The following is a 27,435-nucleotide window of genomic DNA, read 5'->3' on the forward strand; positions in this document are numbered from 1 at the left end:
CATCTGAGCAGCAAAACTATGTAAATTGGACAAAATGAAGAGTCCTCTACGTGGGCCCTGCCCTTTCAAAGCACAAACATTTCCAAAAACTAATGCAGAAAGAAGCTTGTTCCAGCTGCTGTGTGACTCAGACTGGCATAAGGAACTGGCCAGGACAGTTCTGGGACAGCAAAGTGGGGAGAAAATAAAGGCCAAGTACTGCCTCGGTTCAGAAGATGTGAAGCTTTCAAGTAACTGAACACCAGACTGTTGAACATCCCTGGCTCCCACCAGTTCCAACATGCTGCTGCACACACAGGCCAGTGAAGCACAAGCAGTGGCCTATCAAAGTCAGGACTGTGTCTATAATGTTTCCATCTGAAGCGTCTAATACTTCCACCTCATCACTTACACGGGTTCTGAAAAGAGATGCGAACAAAGCTGAAGACACAGTGAAGATCTCCAAAATGGCCAGTTCTTTAGGAGCTTCAGGCCTGGGCTGTGGGTCGTAAGGAAGGATCTCCAGGAGACACAGTTGTGGAGTACAGCAATGATTGTTTGATGAGATCAGAAAAGCAAGGCAAAAAAGATCAAAATGGACTAAATAAGTCTCTTGGTATCAGCATCTGTGACTCGCTTGCTATCAGCATTGTGACATTGCATTACTTTCTCCTGTTGTCTTGCCTAAGACTTATTGAAATGAGAGCAGCACATCTCAGACAATTTGTTGAAATCACTTCAAGTCTCTGAGTGATGTTAATGATTAGTGACCAAGGGTAGAGTGCAGTGAGGTGAATGGCAGATGAATGGCATATAACAGCATCCACCTTCATGGAGAACTTTTATCTGAGCACTTCCACTGATTCTGAATATATCTCATCACATCCTACTCTTTATCTTACTTACCTTCATCACTCTTCTGCAAAGTATCCTCATATTTTATTTTTTAAATGCAGAGATGAACAAATGAGGGAGTAATTGACCTGTCTAAGGTCACCCAGGCCTGTCCAGGCTTCCCCAACTGGTTCAGACAGAGACCTCACTTGCACTTTTGGAACTGCAGACAAATCTTATGGGTGCTTGGTCCTTAAGGATGTGCTCGGAGCTCTGTTGCTCCCTCCCCTCACGACACCAGCACTGCAAAATCTGTCATGAGCTGGCAGAACAGTTAAGGGTATAAGTACCAGTGTCAGACCTTGGGAAGGTTCTTCAGGTTTGGTGCATGTGCTCTAGGAGCTGCCAAATTTAGAGAGACTCAAGAAGATTTTTGCAGAAGTATTCACCGAGACAGCCTGTCTCCACTTGTCTATCAATAATGCTCAAGTGTCAACACTTCCAGGCTTGGATCTGAAGATGCCCTCACCTGCTATAGGTTTGCTAATGGCCATTATCTGGTTCATAAATGGGGAAAGTCAGGCACAAAACAATAAAACAATTCTTCTGCAGTAACTCAGATCAGAGCTGGAATATTAAAAGAAAAAAGAAAAATTGAAATCCTGGCTCAAGTATCCTGTATTATCTACAGAGTGATTGAACTGCTCCTCTCAGAGTTTTCTCTGTCATTCCTTTTCCATCACTCCCACTTCTCTCCCATTGCCAACCACATCTCTCATTGCCAGTTTCCTTCCTGGAGTCTTTTCCAACATTCTTACCCTAGTAATGATCCCTTCCTCCCAGTTCTGCTTCTTTGCTGCAGGTCTTTCCAAACACCATTGCATCGGGCCTTCTCCCTGAGACCAGAGTCACCTCTCTGGAGGGGAATGTGCAGCTGTTGGTGGCTGGAAAGCAGCCATAGGGCCCCCACTCCCCCCCAGCTATGCTGCAGGAGGATGCTGAGTGATGGTGTCAGCAAAGAGCAGTAAGAGGCCTTGGCTGCCTGTTCAATACCTGAAAGCAGCCCCTACTCACTGGAAAATGGATCTGAAGGGGGAAGGTTGCTTCCCCTGGCCTCAACCAAAGGATATTTCATCCAGCATGAAGGAGATGTTGACAGAAGGGTCTGTGTCATCACAGATGAGGTATTTTGGCTGGTAGAGATGTGCCTCCACCAGTGACCTCCACTCCAGCAAGAGGCAGGACACTATCAGAAGCTCCTGCTTGCCCACAGCCAGAGGTGAATGCACAGTGTTCCAGTCTGCTCATAAAAAGGGCTGTCAGGGAGGGCAGAGGGAGGGCACAAGCAGGACAGCCAGCTCCTCTGGAGCTGTTATGTGTAAGGAGTCAGGGTTAGACATGGCTTTAATTAGGGCATTGCTGCTTTGATTTGAGAACACAGGGTTTTGAAAGCATACAGGTTTCATGTTAAGTTCTTTTTGAACTCAGGAGAAAGGGTTGGACTTGCTATTTGTGAGCATCTCACTGATCTACTCCTTGGGTCTATCAATCCATGGTGTCTTCCTCCAGTGCGTGTCTCCCAGGATATACTTCATCAGTTCAACCCAACTACACACAATTTGCTCTCAGAACACACAATGGCCAAATAAAGGGACTAGTATGGCATGCAGCCACAACAAGGGGTTTGAGCAGAGCACAGGTATACTATCCAGGCCTGCCTTCCCAAGCAATGTGTCTCCAAGTGATGAAATGCAATGATATCAAATATCATGACAGAAAGCGCAAATATATAAAACATGAGGGTGCCTCTTAAAAATAAATGTTGCTCCATGATCTTTTTCCCAGGAGAAGGAAGTTTCCAGAGTGCTGGCTCTCTGCGTGTGGTATCACATATTGCATGGCCTGTTCCCTATAAGCTCTCAACATATGCTACGAATCTGCCTCTGCACTACAAGTACTCTAAATCAGATGCTTATGCCTTCTTCTGATCTTTTGCAGTCACACGTACATACACTGGATTTTGCCACAGGCTATCCATCATTCCTCCCTTCCCAGCATCTGAAATGCATGACTCGCAATTTGGTTTTATGTGTGTTTTACTGTAGTTTCCATATAATCACACAGGAAACTTTAATTCTCACCTTATGAGCCCAAGTCTGCAGTTCTAATCCTTGTCTCTCACAAGTGTCATGACTGAATGTCTGATTTCCAACAGTCTGTATTTCCCACAAATGAAGGAAAAATCAAATTCAATTGCAATCAGAGCCTTGCTTCTCACAATCAGTTGTTTACCCACATCATTTTTCACCTTCTATCCCAAAGTAACATCTAAAGCCGTTGGTCATTGCCACCTTCTGCCTCTGAGTTTTCTCATTTCAGTTGTGGGCTAAGCACAGTGGTGCTGCATGAGGTGGACATTTTCCATCACCACAGGACAGACAGCTCTGCTAAGGCATCCATCACCCTCTAATGACCCAGATTTCCTGCAGGCATCAAGGGGAAGCTGCCTCATCCACTGCAGACCTGTCATGTCTCAAGACTGTGACTTGCCCGCCCCTCATTCCTCCCTCTCTTTCGTTTCTACTCATTCATCAGGAATTCACCATGCCCATCCCAGACTGGAAGTGGCAGGCACAGCTGGTTGGCATCATCCACCTTTCAGCTGCCTCTTTTAAAGGTCATAAAAAAGGGGCTGTAGGTCACCCCAGCCCCCAGCTTACCCCAACCCCTTACCAGCTGCACAAAACCTCCTGCCTCAAGGGCTGACATAATTTGGCACAGCACTCACCAGAGCAGTGCTGTCTGTGCAAGTGCATGTCCAATACCTCACCAAGGAATCCTGATCCCAGAAGGGCTCACCCACCACCCTCTGACATCATGCTGTATGTGTCTCATCCCCTGCAATGACACACTTCTGTTTATGGTCAGGGAATGTCACTCTTCCAGGAGGGCATACCCCAGGCAGAGGGAGATTTCTAGCGCAAATTTGTTCTTGTTGGTTGGGTGAAAGAAGATGGAGGACTTTTTAGCTCTCTGGAAAGGGGCTAAGTGAGAAGGGTTGACAGAGAAGTGGTCTGGTAAGATGCCTGCCCTGTGCATGAAGCAGATGGCACAGACACATCAGAGAAGCCCTATAAACAACCAGTTAAGCTTCAGTCACAAGCCCTTTCATCTGCTTCAAATATAGGCTCTACCACCTTCCAGCTGGGGCTGGAAAACATCAGGTCTGCTCTGCCTGCAGGGCTTTGTGAGTTTGTATGTTCTGAACTCCTGCCAGGAGTAACTTTGGTGCTGGAGGGATCAATGTTGGGCCCTGTGCAATGCATCCATAATGCAGTGACTTATGCATGGAGGAGGGAAGCTGGGGAAATTCCCTCCCACTATAAACTATTTCTTGGCTCTTTGCATTAGTTGTCAGCCCTTGGGAGTATATTTTCCTCTGTTCCCATTTTTCTGTGGTCTGCATTATCATTTGCTAAATATTAGCGTGTGCTATTTATCATGAGGTCCACAACCCCTGTCCACTCCAGGGAGTTTGCAACTAAGTCACAGCAATAAATTTTCTGATATTCTATGGGCTTTACAGTGCTAAGAGGCACACAGCTGAAATCATTATCTCAGAGCCTTCATCCTCTAATCTTCCAGCGAAACACTCATCACCAAAGGCAGGGAGAATGCACACGAACACAGGTTGTTTATACTCACAGCAGATTCAGACTCAGGCTCCAAGTCCGGTTACTAATAATGATGATTACTGCAGCTCCTCTGGTTTTATGACGTGTTTGAAAGGCTCAGGGAAACCACATTATCTGGAACTCTCTTTCAACAGCATGTTAGGTTCACAGGATCTGCTGGGCTAGCAAAGGAAAGGGTGTGTTTATGGACTGGGAATCTGTTATAATAATATCATGGTAACCAAAATGAGCACCATGGTCTACAAGTCTACAATTACTGCTATGTTTATTGCAGAACAGAGTCACCCAAGACCTGACTCAAAACCTGTTGACTCCACTGGAAGTACTTTGCAGCAGGTCCTAGGAGCCACTTGGACAAGACATCATCTCTTACTGACTTTTTCTGCCCACTGTGTTTAGGGAGTTTGAACTTTCTCCCTGCAAGAGCTGTTATCTAAGAAGGGATTCAAACTTTGACTAGAAAGGTTACTTCAATATCTCCATATTTCTGATCCCAAAGCCCCTTTCAGAGTCATTTTTGGTTAATGACTAGAAATGTTCCAGCTTCTCTTGGCAATAGGATCTGATCCTAAGAACCTTCAAAGAAAACCAGAGTTCAGACTGAACTGGTAATATTTAATAAAGATTTGGAGGGGTAATTAAAGAAATAAATTAAATGCTACTAGAAGGTACATGTCCAAAAGAAACACTGGTCTGAGAAGTCTGTATTTTTCAAAGTTATCAAATTAGCCCAGTTTAGTTTCCACTGCCTGTCTAAATAATGATGGATGTTGTCTAATCTCTTTTCCTTCCAAGGAGGCTGAGGAATCATGGACAAGGTCATTAGTGTGAGAGAAGAGGCATTCTCTGTCTCTGAATGTCCCAAACAGAGGTGCATGGAACAGCTGCTCCTTTCTCAGAGAGGGAGAACAGCAAAAGGAGAAGAGGAAACTTGAGCAGCCAAGTGGCCGTGTCCTGTAGACAGAAGGAACAACTAGCATTAGCTGGTTTTGCTTTGCCAACCTTATGGCAACAAAAATGAGAGAAAGAACTGGACAAAAATATTTGATAACAGCCTAAGAACAAAAAATGGGTCAGCATCCTCTGCAGTGGCAGGGCACAGCCCTCACCTCTGCTCCTCTCTTGCTCTCTAACTATGATGGGAGCCAAGTTCAGGGTTCACTGGCCATTCCTTGGCCAATGCCAGACTCACTCTCCAGCTCACAGGGCAGTCTCAATATTTCCCCCATATTTTTTGCAGCTCCATAGCCTTTTCTGACAGTAAAGCTGGGTTGATCTGTAGCAGGGATGTTTTTTAGCATGCCAGGATAATGAATGTCATAGCCTGTTATCCCAGAAAGACTGAAGAATAAACAAAGAGGGACAGGAAGAATAAAGATGAATAAAACTCCTTGATCTGAACTTTAAATCCAGGAGATATATATATATATATATATATATATATATATAAATAAACTAAAGGGTTCAAGCACTGGCTTGGAATTGTACACATATTGTAACTCATAAAATTTCCAGAGGAATTTTGGTCTGTTCTCTGCCATGGAATGGTGCAGGGGACAGCACAGCTTTTCACTGCAGCTAGTTTGCGTATAGAGATTTCCTCTGTTCAGACATGAGCTATGCCTTGCCACTTGCCCTTAGGGCCAGGGAACATTTTAATTGTACAATTGTAGCCCATGGGGATTCTCTCCAAAACACAGTTAAATCTCCAATCTGGCTGCCCAGTATCAGGGATGCCTGGCAGGTGATAGCTGCCTCCTTGATGTATTCAGACTCATTCCCTGCCCCCTCTGTTGCTTGGGAGACACCAAGTGCACAGGAGATGCTGGGAGCTGCGGGTTGGGGAACTCACCCTGGCACAGGGATTTCCCACCAGTAGGCACCAAACCAACGCCAGTAACTCCCAGGACACCTCCATGGGGCAGGGACAGTGGAGTGGCCAAGCATGGCATGCTGCAAGACTGGCTGATGGTGCTGATGGCTTTGGAGCCAGCTGGAGAAGGCCCTAATCAGGCTGTGTTGTCTTTTGCCAAGATTAGGACTGGGTAGATCCTGGTATAGCCTCACAAACCACTGGACCTAGTTGGAAGCTGCATGCACCAAATGCTCTGCTTAGAATGGAGAGTTTCCCTGTGTTTCTGGAGGTGTTCACCTCATTGCAGGGGCCTGGTCCCTTCTCCAGGTGACACAGGTTGTCCAAGCAAGCAGTTCCTTGCAGGCTTGGCTGCAGCATATCCTTCCAGCCAGGCAGAACCTCCCCTGCAGAGCTGGGCACACAGGATGGCTGGACAGCCAGGAAGCAGGAGGGTTTGGAAGTGGTGTGAGCCCAGCTGCTTCCATGAGGACAAACACCACACAGAGCTGGTGAAACTGGATCTGCAGGAGCATTCTGCCTGATACAGTGCATAAACACACCAGGAGCTTTGACTGTGGGATAAACTGTTATCCTTGTGCTGGTTCAAGGCATTTCTGGTTGAGAATTCTCATGTTTTCAATGTTACAAACTCTAGCCCTAACAGCAAACTCCTGCTTCTGAGTTGGGTAAGCTTCCACTGAAACAAAAGACTGGGAAAGGTTTTCTTTTTTCATGAACTGGGAAAAGGAAATGCATTTCAGAAGGACATGGATTCCTTTGATGTCCCAAAACAGAAAAGAGAATCTTTGCTTTTCTGTGCTGTAAGAAGGACATCATTGCCATGTCCATTTTTGGGATTCACTGTTTTCAAAGATGGGTAAAAACAAGAAATAAATAGCAACATGCCTCTCTCCTGCATTCTTGTGTCCTTCACAGGAACAGCTGCCAGAGCAAGGAAACTATATTAAGACCACTGCATCCTTCAAAGATAAACTCTTCCCAAGGTTTCATCTTTGCACAGTGACAAGAAGCTGGGAAGTGAAAATGTAACTGTCCACATGGGCATTCCGTGTGTGAGAACCCATTATTGTCAGCACTGATCCAAGAATAATCCAGCTGGTCCAATACCCATGATCCAGTTAAATATGACTGTTGAGTGCTTTTGAACAGCCTTAGGCTGAAGCATCAAAGACAGATTGTGCAAATATTAGGCAGGATCTATAAATAAACCAAATTGTCTAAAATATCACTTTATGAGTATATATGGGCTACTGAGCTCTATGTATCTAGTCAGTACAAAAACAAATTTCCTTGGCTACAGCAAGAGCTGCGAAACCTCTAGACAGTTACATTCAGAATCATAATGAAAACCTGAATCCCATCCTGCAAAATATGGTTCAAACCCACTGAAGACTAAGAACTCTTCAGAAGAGATGTTATTTACACAAAGCAGATATTATTTAACTATGCACTAATTTTCTACTTGTCTGGTAATAAGATGTGAAACTGTCAAAGACTAATATGTTTAAAAAAAGAGATTATTTGAAGCAATTTAGTAAAATTGTAATCAACAATGTGCTTGAAGATAATTTAGACATCATGAGGTTTGAAGACAGGAAAGTAATGAGAAATAATTATTGAAAATAGACAATTTTCTACAAAACATATTCAAGATAAGAACTATCTGGCATAACTTCAGATGTCAACAATGCAGATATTCACATCTGGTCCAGTCACCATGGGTTCCTTTAAAAATGAGAGAGAAACAAGCACTTGTAAGGGGTACCTGAGACATCTACTTGAAAATGAGATGAGCTGCAACCTAGAAATGCCTTTTTCTTTTCATATACTGACTACAAAGGGAGGCCAAGGTATCTAGTCCATATGTATCTGATTATACCATAGACAGCTACATCTGGTCAGCATTAGAGCGTGTTTAATAACACACCTATTTGCAAATGCATTCCTATTCAGATCAATATGTCTGTGCACTCAGTACTCCAGCCTTCTACTTAGACTCCAGGTTGCTAGTCCAAACCTTAGTCTTGAACTTCAAAGTGGGTTGGACCCAGCTACACTGAGAACTACAACTTGCTAAGTAAGGTCCCTCAGGAAAACCCAATTCTCCAAGCCAGGATGAGACCCCTGAGACACAGAAACACAGAAATCCCTTCAGGAAGCCTGCAGAAGAGCACTTACAGAGAAACAGGGATCATTAAAAGTCCCTCTACACAGGAAAATATTCTTGCCATAACCAAAATGTCAATGCTAATGCTTAAATATATTTTCTTGAATAAAATCTGCCCAAGACTTCAGGAAAAACATGTATGAAGAGCAGTCAGAAAGTAAAGCAGTTTGTATGATCCTGGGTTCAACAGCCCCACACATGTAAAGAGCTGGTGAACCTTTGCACAGCCTGGGACAGGTAAATAATTTTTTGCACTAGTCTGGCTTGAGAGTCCAAAAGCCTGGCTCAGCCATGAGTGTGTCGGCATCCCGGGTGTGGGGTGCAGTTTCTTGGCCAGCTGCAAAAAGAAGGTAACTCAGTCAGCCAGCCAGATCCATAAAGCAGCAGCTCACACTGTTATTAGAGGCCTGCCTCCCCATCTGGAAATTAAATGCAAACATATGCATAGGCCTAAGTGTTGCTTAAGAGAAAATCACTACCCTGACAACGCTGAACAGGACAGGGAGAAAAGAAAAACAGAAAGTACAAACCAGTATCTATGCCTTCCCCATTTAATTTTCTGTACTGTCAGAGGAACCCTCATATCTAATTCAGCACAACTTAAAGGACAAAGAATTATGAGGTGAGGAAGGAAAGTAAATCCATTTGTTTGTTAGTACTGTAACAAGCTAAGAAATATCTGACAGAAAATTTACTTTACATGTGCTCCAACTCCAATTTTCTGGGTGGTTCAATCCTCCCAAAATGGCCACAGCATTGCACCAACATCCTATACTTCATTCTTCATTGATACTCAAAGCATCTGCAGAAGGTTTTGATCATCTCTAATAGCACAGAGGAGAAAATCTGCCTTTCCTCCTTATGGGATACAGCTTTCACACAGCAGAAGTCAGACCCTTTGATCAATATGTAGCATGTTAAAAAACGTGTGTTAGTATGTAATCCTGAGTTATATCCCTAGTGATTTTTTTCACTGGGGAAAACGTAAAGAGGAGAATTTATTGGTTCCTTTTCATAGTAATAAAAATAACAATAAGAAACAATAACAAAAAAGAAACAATAACAATAAGAAACAATAACAAAAAAGTGAGATAAATGTGAGACTGTCATTGAATTAATGACTGAGTGAATGATCATGACAGCAATGGACATGTGAGGCAGGAGCTTAACACCCAATCATTCTGAAGCTTCATGTCAATAAAGTTCACCAGCAACTGTAGGCACTGAAAGCTGAGACTCCTCACATCTGTGTGATCATGTCTGCACTCGATGCATAAACCAAAACACCAGGGAGGTGGGGAGGCTGCAGCTCTCTCTGCCAGATGCTGAGCAAACAGCCCCAGGGTGTAACCACACCAGGCAGGAGGAAGCACAGTGACTGCCCAAGGAGCTGATGATTGATCAGGGTTAAGCAGAAAACCTCTTGCCCTTAGGCCAGCACCCCTCCACTGGGCCATGCTGGCTACCATGCCTGGGGAAGAGATGTAGTAGAGGGTTGCCCTTTTGTAAGCTGTTATTTTCTTTCTAATTTTTCATGGACCCTTTCAAAAAAGGCATTTTTTGTCCATTCCAAGAAGGAGTTTGTTGTTTTTTTTTTTTTTCTTCTAAAGAAAATACTTTGAGAATTTCATCAAAGTTTGAAGCAAATACATATGATCCGGGACTAAATAGTGCAATCCTCATTTACAGGTTGGTCCTTAGTACACACTCCTGGGTCCCTGCAAGCTATGAGCTTATCCAGGCTGGGGCAACTTTTGACCCAAAGCAGGTTTGTTGGACTCCAAATGAAGCTGCATACCAGTTTTCTGCCTCTCCCTGAGGCTTTGGCTTGAACCAAAATAGAGTGACACCCATTAACAAAGAGACCTCCAAGACTCTGCCCTCCCACCCTTGCTCCTTCCCCTCCAGGCACAGACGCCAAGGTCCATCTGCTGGGATTAACCAGCTTCAGAGTCTTTGCAGGCAGCTGTGAGATGGCTTTCAAAGATAAGAGATGGCCCAGGGTGGGCTCAAGGGTAAGGAATTTAGTAAAATATCTGTGGAAGGGATCTAGTAGGATTTGCTTCCTTGTTTATATTATGCAGTATCGGTCATCCTTAAGACTCCAGGCCTGTGTGTCAGTAAAGCTGGAAACACAACCAGCCAGCAAAGGATCCTGATACTGCTCCTCAGGATCCTGTCCTCCCCATGCAGAAATGCTTCCCTCCTCTGACATTCAGAAACTCCTGCATTTTTTGGCTCATTTCACCTAAACAAGAAATAATAAGTGAAATACTGAGCAGCAGGATACTTGGGACTGAAACTGCAGAGAGTCAGCTTTTCTTCCCAGGTAATGGTGCTGCTGCTGCCCAATGCTGAAACACAAGTCATGGCTAATATATGGCAAAGAGATTGTAAGTCTCTGCTGGCCCCCAGGGAGAAAATAATCATAAGCCATCTCAGTGTTTGTTAAAAGATACAGGTAATTGTGGAAAAAAACAACAAAAAGACAATTGAGTGGCTGGGCAGGTTGATTTATGAGAGAAGATTAAAGGAGCTGAACATGAATGGCTTAGCTAAACAGTGACTAAAACAGGACATGAAAAGTAGCCCCTGTCAACAGTATTTGAAGTGTCTCTCTGAAGGGGCATTAACTGTTTGGGTGTGGATATTTTGAATAAATGGAGGTCTTGAAAAGGAGGTCGGAAATGCAAGTGCCAGATGAATGTTAAGGAAAGTTTCCTGAAGAACAAAACTTCCATGGCAATCTCCTCCCCATTCTAAGGTGGGATGCCCCCCAAAAAGTCATCTGTGCTGAGCAGACATGACCTAAGGAACTTCTGGGAGGTGTGGATGGAGGATGGAGGATGCCTCACTGGCATCCCCATCTCTAAGCACCAGGGCAGAGACAACCAGACAGCATGACAATAAAAGCTGATTCCAAAACTTCCCTACAAACAGAAGATAAAATACGCATACCTTGGGCTTCAGAGATCAAGCAGAAAAGGAAGAAAATGTCCAAAGTGAGGAGAAAGAGTGATTCTCTGGAGTTCTCTTATAGTATTGAAGGATGATGTAGGGCTGGGTTTTAACACAGGTAGTGAGAAGACTCATAAATGTCAGTCTCTACACTCTGCCATTATTTGGCCTCTCCCAAACCAAGAACCTGAACTAGAATAAGGGAAATTATTTTTAGTAACACTAAAGAGACCCAGGTTGGCCATCATTCAGCTGTTATAAATCACATAATTCACACAAGGCACAGCATCCTCCTCTCTGCCTAGTCCACACAGGACTAGTGGTTTGACCATGGAGAGCCACACCTCAGGTTCAAAACAGCAGTGAATTAGAAATTAATTTGCCATATCCTACTGCTTTCTTTTCTTTCATGTAATCAAAGACTGGGCAGCAAACACTGCATGGTGAGAATTCCACCTGGAGAACAAAGTATGTATCTACTCATCTAACAATGAATATACTTTGAATATATATATTGCACAGAATATACATTGGTAAGAGAGTTGGCAGTTCTTTGGTTCATCTGCCATGACACAACCCCTGTGTAAATGTTCTCCACACCCAAAATGAGACTACCACTTTCTCCCAAAGTTTGGCTGGCCCTGCCGGTGTAACATCACCCACAGCAGGAAATGCTTCTTAGGGACTGAGTACATTGCACAACAATCCTTGCTGATTCTTGTAGCTGTGGTAACATTCATTAGTGAACTTCCCAGCAATTAAATTACACATTTGATCATAGAATGATTTAGCTTGAAAAAGGCTGTAAGATTGACTTCAACCATTAACCCAGACAAGTTCACCAGTAAACCACATCCCTCAAATGTACCCATGCCCATGTAGCTCTCATCAATGGGCTATAGACACCCTTGAGTGCCTATTATATTGATTTTCTATTACAGCAACAGCTCACAAACCTCCATTGTACCAAGACACCACTACAGAGGTCACATATATTTGCATCTTTGGTAACTTTCAAAAAACTGCTATTTTTTATTCTTCTCGCTGTCCTAGTCTTCTAATTCTCTTTTCATGGTCAGGAACAAATTTTCCAAATTTTCATTTTCAAAATCCCAGAAGATTTCCTATTTGTTTCACAATAAAGTGGAGAGAGGGCAGTAGAAACCAGCAGGGCAGTGGTAGGTGCACAGCAGACAAATGTGCATGTGCTGGCAGTAGGGCACAGGCCATGAATCCTTCTATAAAGGGTGGAAGGAAATGTCATTGTCTTGATACATTTTAAAAAAGAGAAGGCAAATATACATAAATGCAAATATATCTTAATTGGTCATGGTGTCAAATGCTCCCTTTACATTTAATCTAATGTGTGTTTCACTGAGCTGTCAGCAATCTCCACTAGCCTCCAGGCACTAATGAGTGAGCATCAAGGTGTCAGTGCTTCTGGCATTAACCTCAATTAGGAGGAGTTAGGGTGATCACTGAATCAAGGGTCAGCCATTCATTGCTGACACATTCCTCTGGCTGCAGCTTGCAGTCTCCTGCTTCAAAAGGGCTGGCAGACTGGCTGCCAAACTCCTCACCAGTAAAAAAGTCTCATACCTGCCAACATTACAGTTAATTACTATATTTGAAATCTGCACAGGTCTTAGCAGTCATGGAGACACAAGAGTAACCCTATTTATGAGGCTATTCAATGTGGTTCCCAGGTAAAAAAAATAACCTGTGGTATTAAAATTATAAATATCTACCACTTACTCATGGTCAGAATTTTAAAGCATCATTAAAGGCATCGATATGACAAAGAATAGAACGTCTCTAGAGCAGGGTTAAGCTTACAGGGAAAAAAAATCACCACAGAAACAATATAACTTTAATTCTGCTCCACTTCTCTCTCTCCAGAGTTTCTGAAAGATTTCCTTTAGACATATGACATTCAGATGTCATCTTGCACAATCATTCTCAGGTAGAACTGCTTTTCTGGGGTGAAATCATGGGTGGATAATGAGTCATTTTGAGACTGCACCCCTCCTATTCAAGCATGGAGATCTCAAGACAGCCAGGCAGAACCCTCCAGATCCACCCCAGGCCTGAAATCTACTCTCTAGATGGCAGATTGCTGTTCAGCTTCAAGGACTCGGGCATATTTATGCCAGAGGAAATCATTCCATGAGAAAATCTATTTAGTAACCTCAAAGTTGTGTCAGCCACCATAAAACCTTGGTTACATTACAGTTTAGCATTACAGTTATTACAGTGGAAACTACAGGTCCATTATAAAACATTTCTTAAATTTCTAAATTTATAAAATATATTAATAATACCAGAATGAAAAACTAAAGTCCCACCTGCCTCCTTCTTATCACCACTTCACTACAATTGACTGACCCTTCTTCCCTGCTGTCTTCCCCTGTGACTTTTAGGCCACAGGCTTTACCAAATGAAACAAAACAAATTAAAACATATGAAACACAGAGATAAAAGGATTAAAGGTCTCAGGTGCACACACCTCATGAACAACGGAGCTCAGGGGTTGCAGAGTAATTTAGCTAACTCTTTATGGGACTCTTTCCATAGCAGAAGCTCTCACAGAGTTGAAGGACCACAGCAGGCTTGAAAACCTTCCCTAATTGTAAGGTAGCACTTGTTTTACAGCTCATTCTGCTTAAGCTCATCATAAAAAGTGTCCTTTGAACTCCCTCTCTGCTTCCTCCAGACCCATCTTCTTTCCTCCCCATTCCCAAGGCAATGATCTTTATCTCCAAGACTCCATTTCTTCTCTGCAGGAATCAAAGGGGTTTCAAGCCTTTCCCTTGAGGTGACAGCATTACCTGTTCCTCCTCCACCTGAGATGCAGAGCTCTGCTTCCTCAGAATATTCATTTACCTTAATCTGCATCAGAAACATGCTCATTCTACCCTGGTAATGAAGAGTTGCTGTGTCTGGGCCAGCCAGGCCAGGCGTGTTTGGACTTTCCTGGGTTGATTCATATCAAGCTACAGCGAGCTGTGCAGCAAGAAAAGACAAACAGGAGCAGCACAATGACAGTTTTCAATTACCTGATTTACCAACCTTCATCTTAAAACTAATGAGGCTGTTTGTGTCAAGTTTCACATCCCAGTGCAATCACTACTGTTAAACATAAACAGCTCTTTGTCCCTGTAGCAGGTTCCTCCTTGGTGCAGGATGGCAGAGCTGCTGTGGCCTGTTATGAGCAGGTACCTCCAAGTCCATTAGTAAAACATGTGCCCCACTCACTTCAGCACTGGCAAGCAAAAGAGATGGCATCTTGCCTTTACCCTCAGGTAATCCGTGAACTCCAACAGATCCATGCCACGAATCCAGATTATGAGTCTTGCTGACTGAGGGGTTTCCTCTTTGCTTTTCACTGAGATGCAGGAAACTGCATCCACAAAAATTGTTAAGTCATCACCAAAGGTGATAAAATCACAGCCTCAGAAGTCAGAAAACATCAGCCTTGATCTGTCTGGTCACCTATCATGGTGCAGTTTTTAGTTACGCTGCCACAGCTTTTTTAACAGGGTCTGTTGAAGTATGAGTAATTCTGAATCTGAGGTCTAAGTTTCTGAAAAGAAAACAAGTTCTTTGCTTTTTCTTCACCTGGATGGAAACATGCAGAAGGAGGAGGGTCAACAAATCCATTTGTTTGCAGAACCTGGTAACAAATGTTACATCACCAGGGAACATCTACTCTGCCCCCTCTGCCATACCACCAGATGCACTCCTTGACAGTTTAGAACAAATCTGACCTTGAGAACAAAAGCCCAAAAGAACAATCAGCCACTCAAAGAAGTCAGCAAATACATTGATCCCATCCTAACTCCTGGAAACATTTAGGGAATTAAAAAAGATAAAATGCAGAAAATTGACCTCAGTCCCATTCAAAACCAGTTAATAGGAAAACCCCTCTCCAAACCTACATGTAGAGATTGATATAACTATGAGCTGAGGTGCGAGAGACCAAGCTGCTGTTTGAGAACTTTTTCAGCATTAACACTCATGGCTAGAGGTAATTTCTCAAGAACTTAAATAAACATTATATTCTTCTCTTACCTGGATGAATCTTTAAGAGTTGGAGATCTGTCAAAGAGTGGGAGTGGAAACCAATAAATAAGGACAAAACAGTGGTATTATCATTACGTAGAAATGATAATTTTGACCAAAAAAGCATTTGCATAAGAACACGGTGGCTGAAAGCATCTAACCAGGTCATGAATCCATGGAATCACTGAATGGTTTGGGTAGGAAAGGATCTCAAAGTTCATCTAGTTCCAACCCACCCCCGCCATGGGTAGGGACATCTTCCACCAGAGCAGGCTGCTCAAAGCCCTATCCAACTTGGCTTTGAACACTTCCAGGGGTGAATGGATGTAGATGTAGACGTCTGCATTGTAGAGGTTCTACATGTAGATAACTATACTCCAGCTAAGCACCAGGAACCCCATTTACAGTCAGTACAGGAGAACTGTCACTTCAAATATGCAGTTCATCTCTTTCAGGCACTTACTTTAGGATGAGATGATTTGTGCCTCAAAAGCAGCTGCTTCTCCACATTATCTGTAAAAGGAGTTTTTCTCAGAAGGTGATGTACACACTATAAATCTCTATGGCTTATATGTCTACACTTGGTCAAATGAATCCCACTTCATGAATATTTCAATATTTGTAGTCATTACATGAAGATTGGATAGCTTTTTTAAAATACTCTATAGCTTGAAGAGAAGCATAGGCTTGATACAAAAATTGCTTGACAAACCTCTATTAACTTAGGAAAATATGACAAAGGATTTGAATAGATGTCCTAAACTATATCTGAACTCAGTGTCTTGACAATGAAAGTAGCCACATGGAATTATATCATATCATTATTCTGTTCTTTATTTATTTGGTAGGTCAAACCTATGTGGCCATGCATTTCAAATCTACATGTCTGTGAGTTCTGTTTCACAGCATTATACAAGAAACCCAGTTAAACAAACATTATCAGACATTATACATTCAGTGGAACATCCCTAGAGGTAGATTGCCTAAAATGTTTATTTGTTTGTAAACAGAAATTTTATTTCAACTTTGGAAGAAAGAAAGTCTGCATTACACATTCTGTGTGTCTTTCCCTAGCAAGACCCTGCCTGCATTGCCCTGTTTCAAAGGGGTGTAAAAGGCTTTTGTTTTTTTCTTGGAAGTCTGGAATTGCTCCTTTTCTATTTTATGTAGGTCTTGGAATTGAGTTTTATAGCAACAGAAAGTGCTTTTTGCAGTGATAAAAATACATTTTCTACATTCATGAATTCATAAATTTTAAGAGGAAAAGGAACCATTACATTCATCCAGCCTGAGGCATTGATAGATTTACTGCACAGGAGCTAATGGACCAGAGCACAGTCCCTTTGAGATGACAGGAGAGAATTTGTGCAGCTTTTTTCCTTTCCTCCTCATCATCATCATGAGGGCAACCACCTCAGAGCTGCCTTGTTCAACAAAGACCCTGCCTCTAGTCCAGCTTGAAAGAACATTTCTCTAAACACATTTTAGAGAAAGCCAGGCTGCTTTCCCAAGCACTCAGAGAAAGCAAAGGTCAGCACCCCCCCATTGCCCCAGAGCACCTCAGCCACCTCTCCTTGACCCCATCTGGTCTCCCAGCAGCACCAGACACCCCAAAGCAACAGTAGCTGCTGCTCCTGTGCTCAGGCTTTGTTCTTTACCTGCTCAATTCTCTCGTTGGGATGTGCAGCACTTGGCCCCTGGGACTCAGCTTATTGCCTCATAAAGCAGGATGGCAGGATTATTAATGTGGCAGAACTGCAGGGTTTTCTAAGCAATTTATGAGTTACCATGGCAGTTCATTAGCTCTCAGCCCAATGACCCCTTCCTGGCAAGCATGAATCAAGCAGGAGGCACGTACACATCTAAATGTAAGACAGATATTCACATCAAAAACACATCCAAGGCCATATTTCCTCCATTTTGTTCAGCACATGTCCAACTGCAGCACTAAAAAGTCACCAGTTATCAGGACTGATAACCAACCCACTGAAGCACATCTAGACACAAAGAAATTCACAATCCCCCTTCTTTTATTTTCTTTTATTCTCATCAAACCGTTTCTGATGGATGCCTGCATTTAAAGAACAGCAGGTCCTTAGCAGAGGGTTTATATTTGCAGCCTGCATGGAATGCACAGGGAGGCAGGTCTGGCAGTGGGGACAGTGGGCTCTCTGAATGGCTCCCTTGACTTTCAGAATAAGGTTTCACTTTACACACAGACAGGTCCCTCATCCCCACTCAAGGAAGAATTTGAGAAAATATTTAACTTTCATGGTAATTATCCGTAGGTCCTAAAATAAAGCACACACTTCAACGCTTCCTTGAGTCCAAGTGGCACTGTGTGTGTGAAAAAATTCCACAGGTTTTAATGCAGTGCTCAGTTAGGACTTCAGCACAGGCAAAAAAACCTAATCTAGCAAACTAGAGAGGAAAGAGATAGAGAGAATTAAAGAGTGACTTTGAAGTTAATAACTGGACAATTAAGAAAATGAAAAGATTGTGAGCACAGTAAGTTTTATCAGTAAGTACAAAACCACTACCAAGCTACTCACAGTTATTACAAAAAATTACAATGTTTTATACAGAGACAAAAGAAGAAGTTTAGGGGAAGAGGAAACAAGGAGAGAAAGACTTCTAGTAAGTCTTTATTGTACTATTTTTCTCACTTGCATAATTGCTTTTTTATTTTCTTTTCCACTCTAAGGGTATTTTAAAGAAAAGGCAGAACTAAAATTTTTACATTTGCCTCTATTACAGCTGCCACACTCAGAGCTCAACCTCACCAGGCCTTATGTGCTTCCCAGAATGAACTTGTCTTTTTCTTTTGAAAAAGTAATTAATGTATTTATTAGTGCAGTAATGGGACCCACATACTGGAAAATCCCACCTTCCATACCATTTCATTAGCTAAATGTGGCTTTGGGCCAAATATTTGTATTTCAGCTCCTGCCAAGGTTCAGGTTTGGAATGTTTTTATGTTGGAGGTTTTTTCATCTGTTTCCTTGGCTGGGCTAATGGGACCCTAATGCACATGAGAGATCTCTATCACACCATGCTGCTGGGTGCTTGTTTGCTTCAATCATCTCATACATACACACAAACTGGTGGCATTTCCCTCTCAGCTAGGTGATGCCAACAGACCTTGAGCCCACAGTGCAAAGGGATATAATTTGATATGGAGATCTGCTGACTTGAGCCATTCCCACTGGCTGAAGTAATTACAACCAATATTTTTAAAATATACAGCTGGGCAAGAAGTTAGATGACACCTTTATTTAAGAACAGATTCATCTGGCAAAATTGTGTGTATCTGGCAGGAATTTTCATGTCCAATAAAACATGGAAGCTGGAGGAATGAACCTTCAAGAAATATGGATATGGCTTAAAGAAAGCAAAGTTCTTGCCTCATCCATTTACCTCTTGGAGATCTGGAATAGGGCCCAGGTCCTTCTGTCAGGCTAGAGAAGAACAGTGGACACGATGACCTGAGAGACCCTACAGATGTTCTCCTGCCAGGACTGGGAGATAAGACACCTCACTAGCTCTTCACTAGGCCTTGGTCTACATAAACACTACCAATCTCTCACAGGGTCCATCTCAGCTGTGATTTCTGCTAACAGCTCATGAGCTTTTCATTATTATTATCTTTTGTCACCTCATAAATTACTCAGCAGACTTTTTTTCATTAGTTGCTATGAGAAGAAGAAATATTGGTCTCCTTCCAGTCGTTCCCATGCTTTAGCACCAGAAGCCAAGCTCAGCTGCTCTGTCCCTATAGATACTGAAGTTCCTCACAAAGGAAATGTCTGCATAAAGACTCTCCCATCCACAGCCACCTCCATCACAGTTCTTGCTCTCACCAACTCTTCTGAAGCAGCGCAGCAGGTCAGCAGCACTGGCCAAGGACACAGGGCAGTTTTTCTCACAGGTAAGACCAGTGACACATGGCAGGACATCTCTACCCCAGTTGGGCAGGCAGGGAGTGACAGAGAGGAGCAGGCTGACTGCACTGCCTGACCTCAGAGAGTAATGGGGTCACTTACTTGAAGCAGCAGCAAAAAGCAATGAAGTGATGCTTGGAGAAACCCATTTGTACACCCATCACATTTCCCAAGTATGCCAGGGTCACTGCATCTTTCACAGATCTCCAGACAACAACAGCAAGAGACAACATGTTTCCAAGTGTAAGAGGTGGGAAACAGGGATATGTATTGAGATACAGGCAACAGGGAAGTGCAGTCATGCCCATTTATCCCAGCCTGTCCCCTTTCACTCCCACAGTTTTGGTGAAAGTAGGAGAGCACTATGCCAGGAGCCATAATGTGTACAGCTTTAAGGAAACCTGAAACAAAGACAGCCAGCAGGAGGTTTTCTACACTGATATCATTCTCTAGGTCATGAGAATACCAAAATGTTTGGTTTTATCATTTCTTCTAAAAGAATTCCAGGACTTAGTTCTGTCTGGCACAAGCACATGAAACTGGAATTTGATTTCTTGTTTATTTCATTTTCACATGTTGAAGGACTTTGCTATTTGAGGCGAGAAATATGTGTCTGTTGATCACAAAATCCAGTTCAGAGACATGTCTGAGATCATGGTTTTGAAAAGGAGCCATGGCCACCTTCAAAGGATGAGGCAGATTTTACTCACAGAAAAGCAAAACATGCCATTTTGTGCTCTCAAGTGTGACTCATTTCCTGATGCAGTTAGGCTTGGACTAGAGAGTTAAGGTCATATTAAGAGATCATTAGTGCTTTTTATAGTGGACTTTGAGACCAGGACCACAATTCTAGAATAAGGCCCTGGAGGCCTTTGAAGGAGAAATCCTCTTGGAAATACATCATGGGGCTCTGTTTGTTTTCCCTGGATTTTTGAGGGATGGAGCTCCTGTTTTGACTTCTACATTGCCTTTGTTTCTGTCAAATCCCCATGAGGATAAGCTTCTCCCCAGCCTTTTTATAAGAAAAGTGATATTAAAACATCACCTTCCTGACTAGAAATCTCATAGGGCTTTGCAAGGATAGCTTTGCTACTTCTTGCTGCATCACTTCAAGCAAAACCCAAACTTCCTGCCAAATGAAACAACAGCCAGACAAGCTGAGAGCCTGATGCTCCTACATCAATGTCTCTGCTCCTCAGGGTGCTGCACAGCCACCATGCTGTAGCCACTACACAAAATGTTACAGTGACTGCATCTCAAATGCTTTCTGTCACACTCAGCATGCTGCAGTTACACACAGAGTGACCCACAGACCCTTTGCTGTCTTAGGGCACAGACAGCTTCTCTTTCACTACATGAGCCACTGTCTGCTCAGCACATTCAGTACAGCACCAAAATTTGCACTTCCAGATGGATACAGAAAGGAACACTGAGAGAGAGAGACGGAGCTGATCCTAGTGACAACTATGTAAGCAAAACCCTGAAGGAAATATTTTAAGATATGTCAGCTACAAATGACCAAAATGTCATCACAGTATGAAGACAGATGTTGTTTTTTATACTACAGAGCTCAGACAGGAACAATTTTTCCTCTGTTGCAAAATAAGATGACTAGTCAGGTAACAGCAGAGTGTCTGCTCAATGTTATGACCTAAGCTCCCAACTGAGAGCAAACTGTTTATTTTTTGTTTAATAATAGTATTTTGTTAAAAAAATTGTTGCAATGTTTACCTGAGGATTTTGGGAGTGATTTTCTACTAACGCAGTGAATGAGTATGGTTTAGTAATCACCTGATTCTATGGTACAAAATGAAATAAATACAGAATAAAGTAATAAGGATCCTACTGATAACCACAGCTTTGCTGCAGGATGCCAACATTCAGTGTGTAAATGTCCACTGAGCAGATTGACTTCACTGCCAGATCTTCCTGCCTTGAAGAAGCAGATGAATGGGTTAATAAATATAATTTCCACATTTTTTGCTTTTTCTATAGAGCCAATGAGTACAAAAAGTGACAGAATTAAACTACTCTGGTGATCCAAAGCTTTTCCTTGTCAACCAAATATGAATCACCAGGAGCCAACTGGAAGTTCAACAACTTTTTGCATCTCTTATTCTCCACACACCACTGCTCAACAAACATAGAGCCCAGTGAGAGTTAGAGAATTTTGTAACTTACCACAGGTGTAGATGACATTAAGATGCTTTTGGATGCCTGGGTAACAAGGATCTCCAAATTCATAGGTGCTGGCATATATGCTGCAGCTTCTTTTCCCATGACAACGCTTGATCATGAGCTGCAGAGCAGTAGCTGACTGACACTCTAAAAGGGAAAAACAATACCTATCTGTGAATATTTGTCCATTCACAACAGAAATTGCTTAAAAATAATTTACCAGTTGCAGACTGTGAGAGTACATACAAGATTTCCATGTTTAAAAGTCTTTATGTTTACATGAGAAAGTGCATCTGACTCTAACACACCTCTAATAAATTGAAAGAACATTGAATAATCACACATCCATACAAAGAAGGCTGAGAATAAAAGATGTTTCATCTTTGTAACAACCACAAGAGGTGTCTCAAATCCCCCTCTCTGACCCCTCTTGAATACAAAGGTGATCAGTGTCTCTGCTCTTTGATGTTACATTTCTAAATCTAATGAAAATTAGTATGAGGTGTAATAATTATAACATTATCATCTACCATGTAAGCAGAAATATTGTTTTAATCACATTCATTCTATGCAAGTAGAAACATTTTTCTTATTAGAAATTTAGAATATGGGAAGGTCCAAAATTGTTTTCCCATATATTTTTCTCTACCAGGTGGTTTTGCCTGTTTTCTTACCTAGGGTGAGAACAATTTGCACAGATAAAGTCCTGAGCTTTAAGGTGCAAGACTGACAGTTTGCTTTCACTGTCTAGCCAGAACCAAGATGAGGGGGGAAACTTGCAAGGAGACATTTCTTCAACATCAAATCATTGCTAAAAGGAACAGGACAGCTACAGAGAATGGAATACAAACTGCTTTTGGTCACTAATTAGGAGGAAGGGAAATGAAAAATGGACCTCAAAAGGTACGGAATGCTAGAACCAGCATAACAATAAAAGCCATGAGAGACACGGGAAAGCCACAGAAAACCAAGCCTACATGGTAACATGCCTTTTTTCTCAAATCAAGGGCAGCATTTTATTTCACATGCTGCAAATGACAAAAGAAGAAGGCTCCATGTGAACATTTTCATACTGAATGACCCAAACTTCCTTAGGGGATTTCTGATCCAATGAGTGTCAGAGGTTTCAGTGGAAACATCTGGCATGCAGCAATCCTGATTCATTGTCTTTTTGCAAACGTCCAGCTAGAGAAACTCAGCAAATCTAAATGCTGCAGAGGATTTCTTGGAGGGTGCCTATTCTTTTTATTTGTTATTGTTCTCACACATAATAGAGAACATCCCACAGCTGTCTGCTTAGGGGCCTTGCCCTCTGGCACAGGAGCATACTGTATCCATGGGGAATTACACATTGCTGGTCCTGTGAGAGTCCCAACAAGGCTTTTGCATCCAGCATCCCCAGAGATGGGCAGCCTTTGGGACCTTCCTCATTTAGGAATATGTATGCACTAAACTACAGACTCTGCTCTCCACCTTAACAGATCAAATTGACTCTTCAGGTGCCAAAGCTGTAGATTCATCAGACTGAAAATGCTTCTAGGAGTTTTATTTGTCATACACTCTCACACTAACATTCACAGCTTTTTTAGCCTTCACTAGTCATGTCCTGGTATTGATGGCCTCCTTCCTCCCAAGCAGTTCTGAACAGGCCATGGTCTCCACCCAAACTGACATTATCAGCAGCATCTGTATCAGGAAACCAAAGAGGGCTAAATTATGGACACACCTTTACCCCCTTTGTTTAAGTGATACCCTATACCTTAGAATGATCTTGCCAGCTAGCATTACTCCAAACAGGTAATACAGCCTGAGATATAACAGGGCTAGTGCTAATAGTCAATTTGCAGAAGGCCCCCACTGTATTTTTGGGGCTTTGAACGACTTGGTCTAGTGGCAGGTGCTCCTGCCCATGGTAGGGGGATTGGAACAAGATAATCTTTAAGAACCCTTCCAACTCAAACCATTCCAGAATTCTATGAGCTTCTGGACTGCCTGGGAGAGTTATCTCGGCCAAGACAACAAGCCATGGACCATGCTGCAGTTTCACAGTACAGATCAATTTCCAGTACCTGTGCCACTGATACTACTCAATTACCAGTACACATATAACCCCAGACACCCAAGTTCTTTGGGCACAGACCAGGCCACCATAGTCACAAACACCCTTAGTGAAGTCCTCAACTCTCCAACTCCCCTGCTCCAGCTCAAGCTGCACCAGCCACAATGAGCAGAAGAGTAGAAGGAGCTCTCTATGCTTCAATTACAGCTGAAGATGAAAGTCCCTCACATAGAAAATAGGGCATCAAGATTGTAAAAGGCTCTTTGACATGGACTTTTTGCAAACCATAGCATGAAAAAATATATTTGGGGAAAACATCACCTGCTGGGACTGCAGCACATAAACCATCCCATAATTTAGCTGAAAGCAATATCTGGATCCTATCCACTCCAACCTTCTGCCCAAAGAACAGCCAGCTTTGATGTTACATCAGGTTGCTCAGGAATTCGCCCAGGCAAGTTTTGAAAATCTCCACAGAGAAATATTTCCCAAAGTCCTTGGACACTTGATCCGGGGCTAAGCCCCTCTCCAGGTGAAGAATTTTTTCATTGTGTATAATCAGGTTTCTATTGGTGCAACTCATGTTCATTGCTTTTGGTGTTCAACTGCTGTTTCCTTCTGTGTGTTCCCAAAAAGAATCTTCTGTAGAACCACCTATTCCTTAGTAAAAAACAGAAATAATATCCCACCCAAAGCTTTCTCGTCTGAAAACTGAACAACCCTGTATCCCTCAGTATTCCCCCATATGCTATATGCTCCAAGCCCCTGACAGGTTGGTGGAGCTCCATTGGACTTGCTCCTGTTTTCCAACATCTCTTCTTACCTGGAGAACCCCAAACCAGACACTTCAGTGTTCTAGTTAAGCTGTAACAAGTCCTGCCCAATTTGGTACCACCTACAAACCCTGTCCCAGGTCATTACTGAAGATTTCAAGCAATCTCTGACTGCTTTTTTAAGTGGCTGCCAGTGTGACTTCAATATAGCACAGTGGAGGTTTCTTGTAGTGCTCCATTTCCTTGGCTCTTGCTGCAAACAGACACAATTTAGGAAAGTCTTACTGTTTTCCCTCACCTCCAGACCCAATGAACACCAGAATCTGGTGAATGCAGAAGTGGCAGAAAGTCATCTGAGGTATCCATGTTACAAGATCCAGCTAAACTCTACTGGAGCAACAATCTCCCACATGGTAAATTCAAATACTCTTCCCATTTTCCCCATGGAAAGACCTGAGCCATTCTCATGGAAACAGTCATATTTTTCTAGCCCTGAAAAAACAGAAATGCAGTCTAGGCACAAATTCTGACCAAGTGTTCACTTCAAAGACTTCCTTTTGCTCACAACAGGGAATTTTCCCTGGTTTTGCCTCCATACAATTTCTATGCAAAAGTGCCTAGTACATTCTCATAAGGGCCAGGGCAAGCAGCTTTCAGTGTTTTGAGGGAGGACTACACCAACGCTGAAATTAGCTTTGTCTCCCATCTTGAATTTCTTTGTCTGTCAGCATGTTCATCTTCCACATAACATATTGAACTGGAAAATGTAAGAGCAGCAATCACAACCTCCAAATGGGACCATTTTCCATACACACTTCAAAGGGTTTCTGACAAGGAGTTCATTTAGCTGCTTGCCAAAATGTCGTATTCAAGCATCTTTATTCCCTCACTAATGGGCACTGAAGATGTCAATAGTACATCTGAGAGGTGGCTGAATGATAGATGAGACTACAGCACCTTCATAAATCACAGTCACCACCATGGCATTTGGAGCTCTAGAAGGGACAACATGGTATTTTCTTTTACCCCTGTGTCTTGGGCTTATAAAAACAGTGAATTCAATCTTGTTAGATGTTATGAAGTGCACATAGGTAATTTAAGTTCCAAATGTAGATAAATCCTTGGGGAGATCATTGCAGTGAAAGCTCCAATTATATTAATACCTCTTCAGAAGGTGATTTTAGGTCAGAAATCTTCACCTCCAGGTGCCCATCCTCAGAGCTCAGACAGGCAAGAAAACAGAGGGGTTTTATCCATAAATCATGCATTTATCCTGCCAAAAAGATGCGGGGAAGCCAAGCCCAGCAATGTGGTGCAGCAGAGTTGGGCTGTGGTCCCCTTCAGTGGGTCAAATTCATTTTTTCCAGGTCTTCAGAAGTGGGAGACTAGACATGGCACTTATTGTACCAGATGTCATGCTCAGTCAGGACAGTTGGATTAGATGATCTTAAGGTCTTTTCCAACCTTAATGATTTTATATTCCACAATCTCCTTTCTTCTGCTGCTTGTTTGCTTGCTAAATGCAAATTCCAAATGTTTTATGAAATACCACCCTGGCACCAGTAACAAACAAGTGACTCCATGTGTCAGAGATGTGGGAAGGATGCTCACAAACGCCAACACCGTATCACTAAGTCTGAGGTAAGCACTGCTAAGCAGAGCCAGGCCCCTGTCGAGAACCTCCTAAAGCCAAAAAAGCTCAAATCCCATGATACAGCAATAAAAACTGCTTTAAGACCTCATAGATGATAGAGAGCCCTCTAGGAGAGGTTGGGCCAGAGTTACCCTTGGCTTTCATTAGTCTTGGATTGCTTGAGTACACTGCCAGAGAGCACATACGAATCCTGGCTATGTGAAACTTTCACATGTGAAAGCGTTTAAAAGTATCATCTGTGCTTTTCAAACATGGCATTTTCAGCTAAAACTGGGGCTGTGGGGGAGTGGGATCAGCTCACTTTATTCTCTTTACCTCTGGCCCCAATTTCTAGAAGTTGCACATCCCTCCAGCCTTGCTCCTGGTGCAAGGTGAATTCCCTTTCCCAGGATCACTTCACAAATGCAGACCACTGGCCAGTAGGATTTCACAACCATCTAAGTCCTCGGTGGGTAATTCACCTTACCAGTAATTCACCTTACTTACGCCATCAGCCCAGCCTCTGTCAGGGTAAAAACCCAAACCAGGGCAACAGAGATGATGGAGGATTTTACCAGGCTCAGCTTGCAGACCATGTTGGCTTTAAAACTGGAATTGGTCTCGGTGATGTAATGTCCATATCATCAAGCTCACCACAATGAATGGATTTTAGTCAGTCTAAGGCTGCTTCCCAGCATGAATATTTCTTTATTCATGGTAAAAAAAATAAAATAAAATAAACTGGAGCCAATGCCTATTAATCATATCCTTAATTTTGGTTACTCCCTGTTACTTGTTTTTCTCCAGTAAGGGTGATACATCCAAATCTGAAATCCGAGCCATGCTTTGCTGCTTTGATTGCAAAACCTATCTGGGTTTGAAAGAATGTTTCCAAACTCTTTAATTTTTGCATTTTGGTAACTCTTAAATGCTCTATTGGAGATTGGAGCCTCTTCCAAGGCAGCAGCCATCACAGATGGATTCACAAACAGATTTAAACCCCGAGTTTTGAGAAGGGTGACTAATCCCACAGTGAAGTTGGGCATATTGCAGATGTTCAAGAACATCTGTTTATCTGTTCATGATCATACTCACCTGTCACAGCCCTGCTGAACCTGCAAAGGTGGGCTCCTGCACAAATGAGACAGGCTGTCCAGAGCAAGTAGGACCACACACAGCTGGTCAGGTGAATCTGTTAGCATGCTGTGAAGCTGCCAGGCAGGAGTTTACCACGGGCTGTCCATGGAGCTGGAGAGGCAGCAGTACATGGAGCTAAACCC

The 27,435-nt window shown here is 42.7% G+C and overlaps 1 protein-coding gene across 1 annotated transcript in view; it reads right to left on the bottom strand.

Annotated features, from left to right (window-relative positions):
* Positions 1-27,435, bottom strand: part of LOC136554032 (protein eva-1 homolog C-like) — a 202,808-nt gene that overhangs the window by 82,817 nt on the left and 92,556 nt on the right. The window contains exon 5 of the mRNA XM_066545826.1: positions 21,694-21,837. Coding sequence (XP_066401923.1) covers positions 21,694-21,837 — 144 coding nt within the window. The remainder of the gene's footprint in view (positions 1-21,693; positions 21,838-27,435) is intronic.

This window comes from Molothrus aeneus, chromosome 3 (assembly GCF_037042795.1).
Source record: "Molothrus aeneus isolate 106 chromosome 3, BPBGC_Maene_1.0, whole genome shotgun sequence".
Classification (NCBI taxonomy): Eukaryota; Metazoa; Chordata; class Aves; order Passeriformes; family Icteridae; genus Molothrus; species Molothrus aeneus.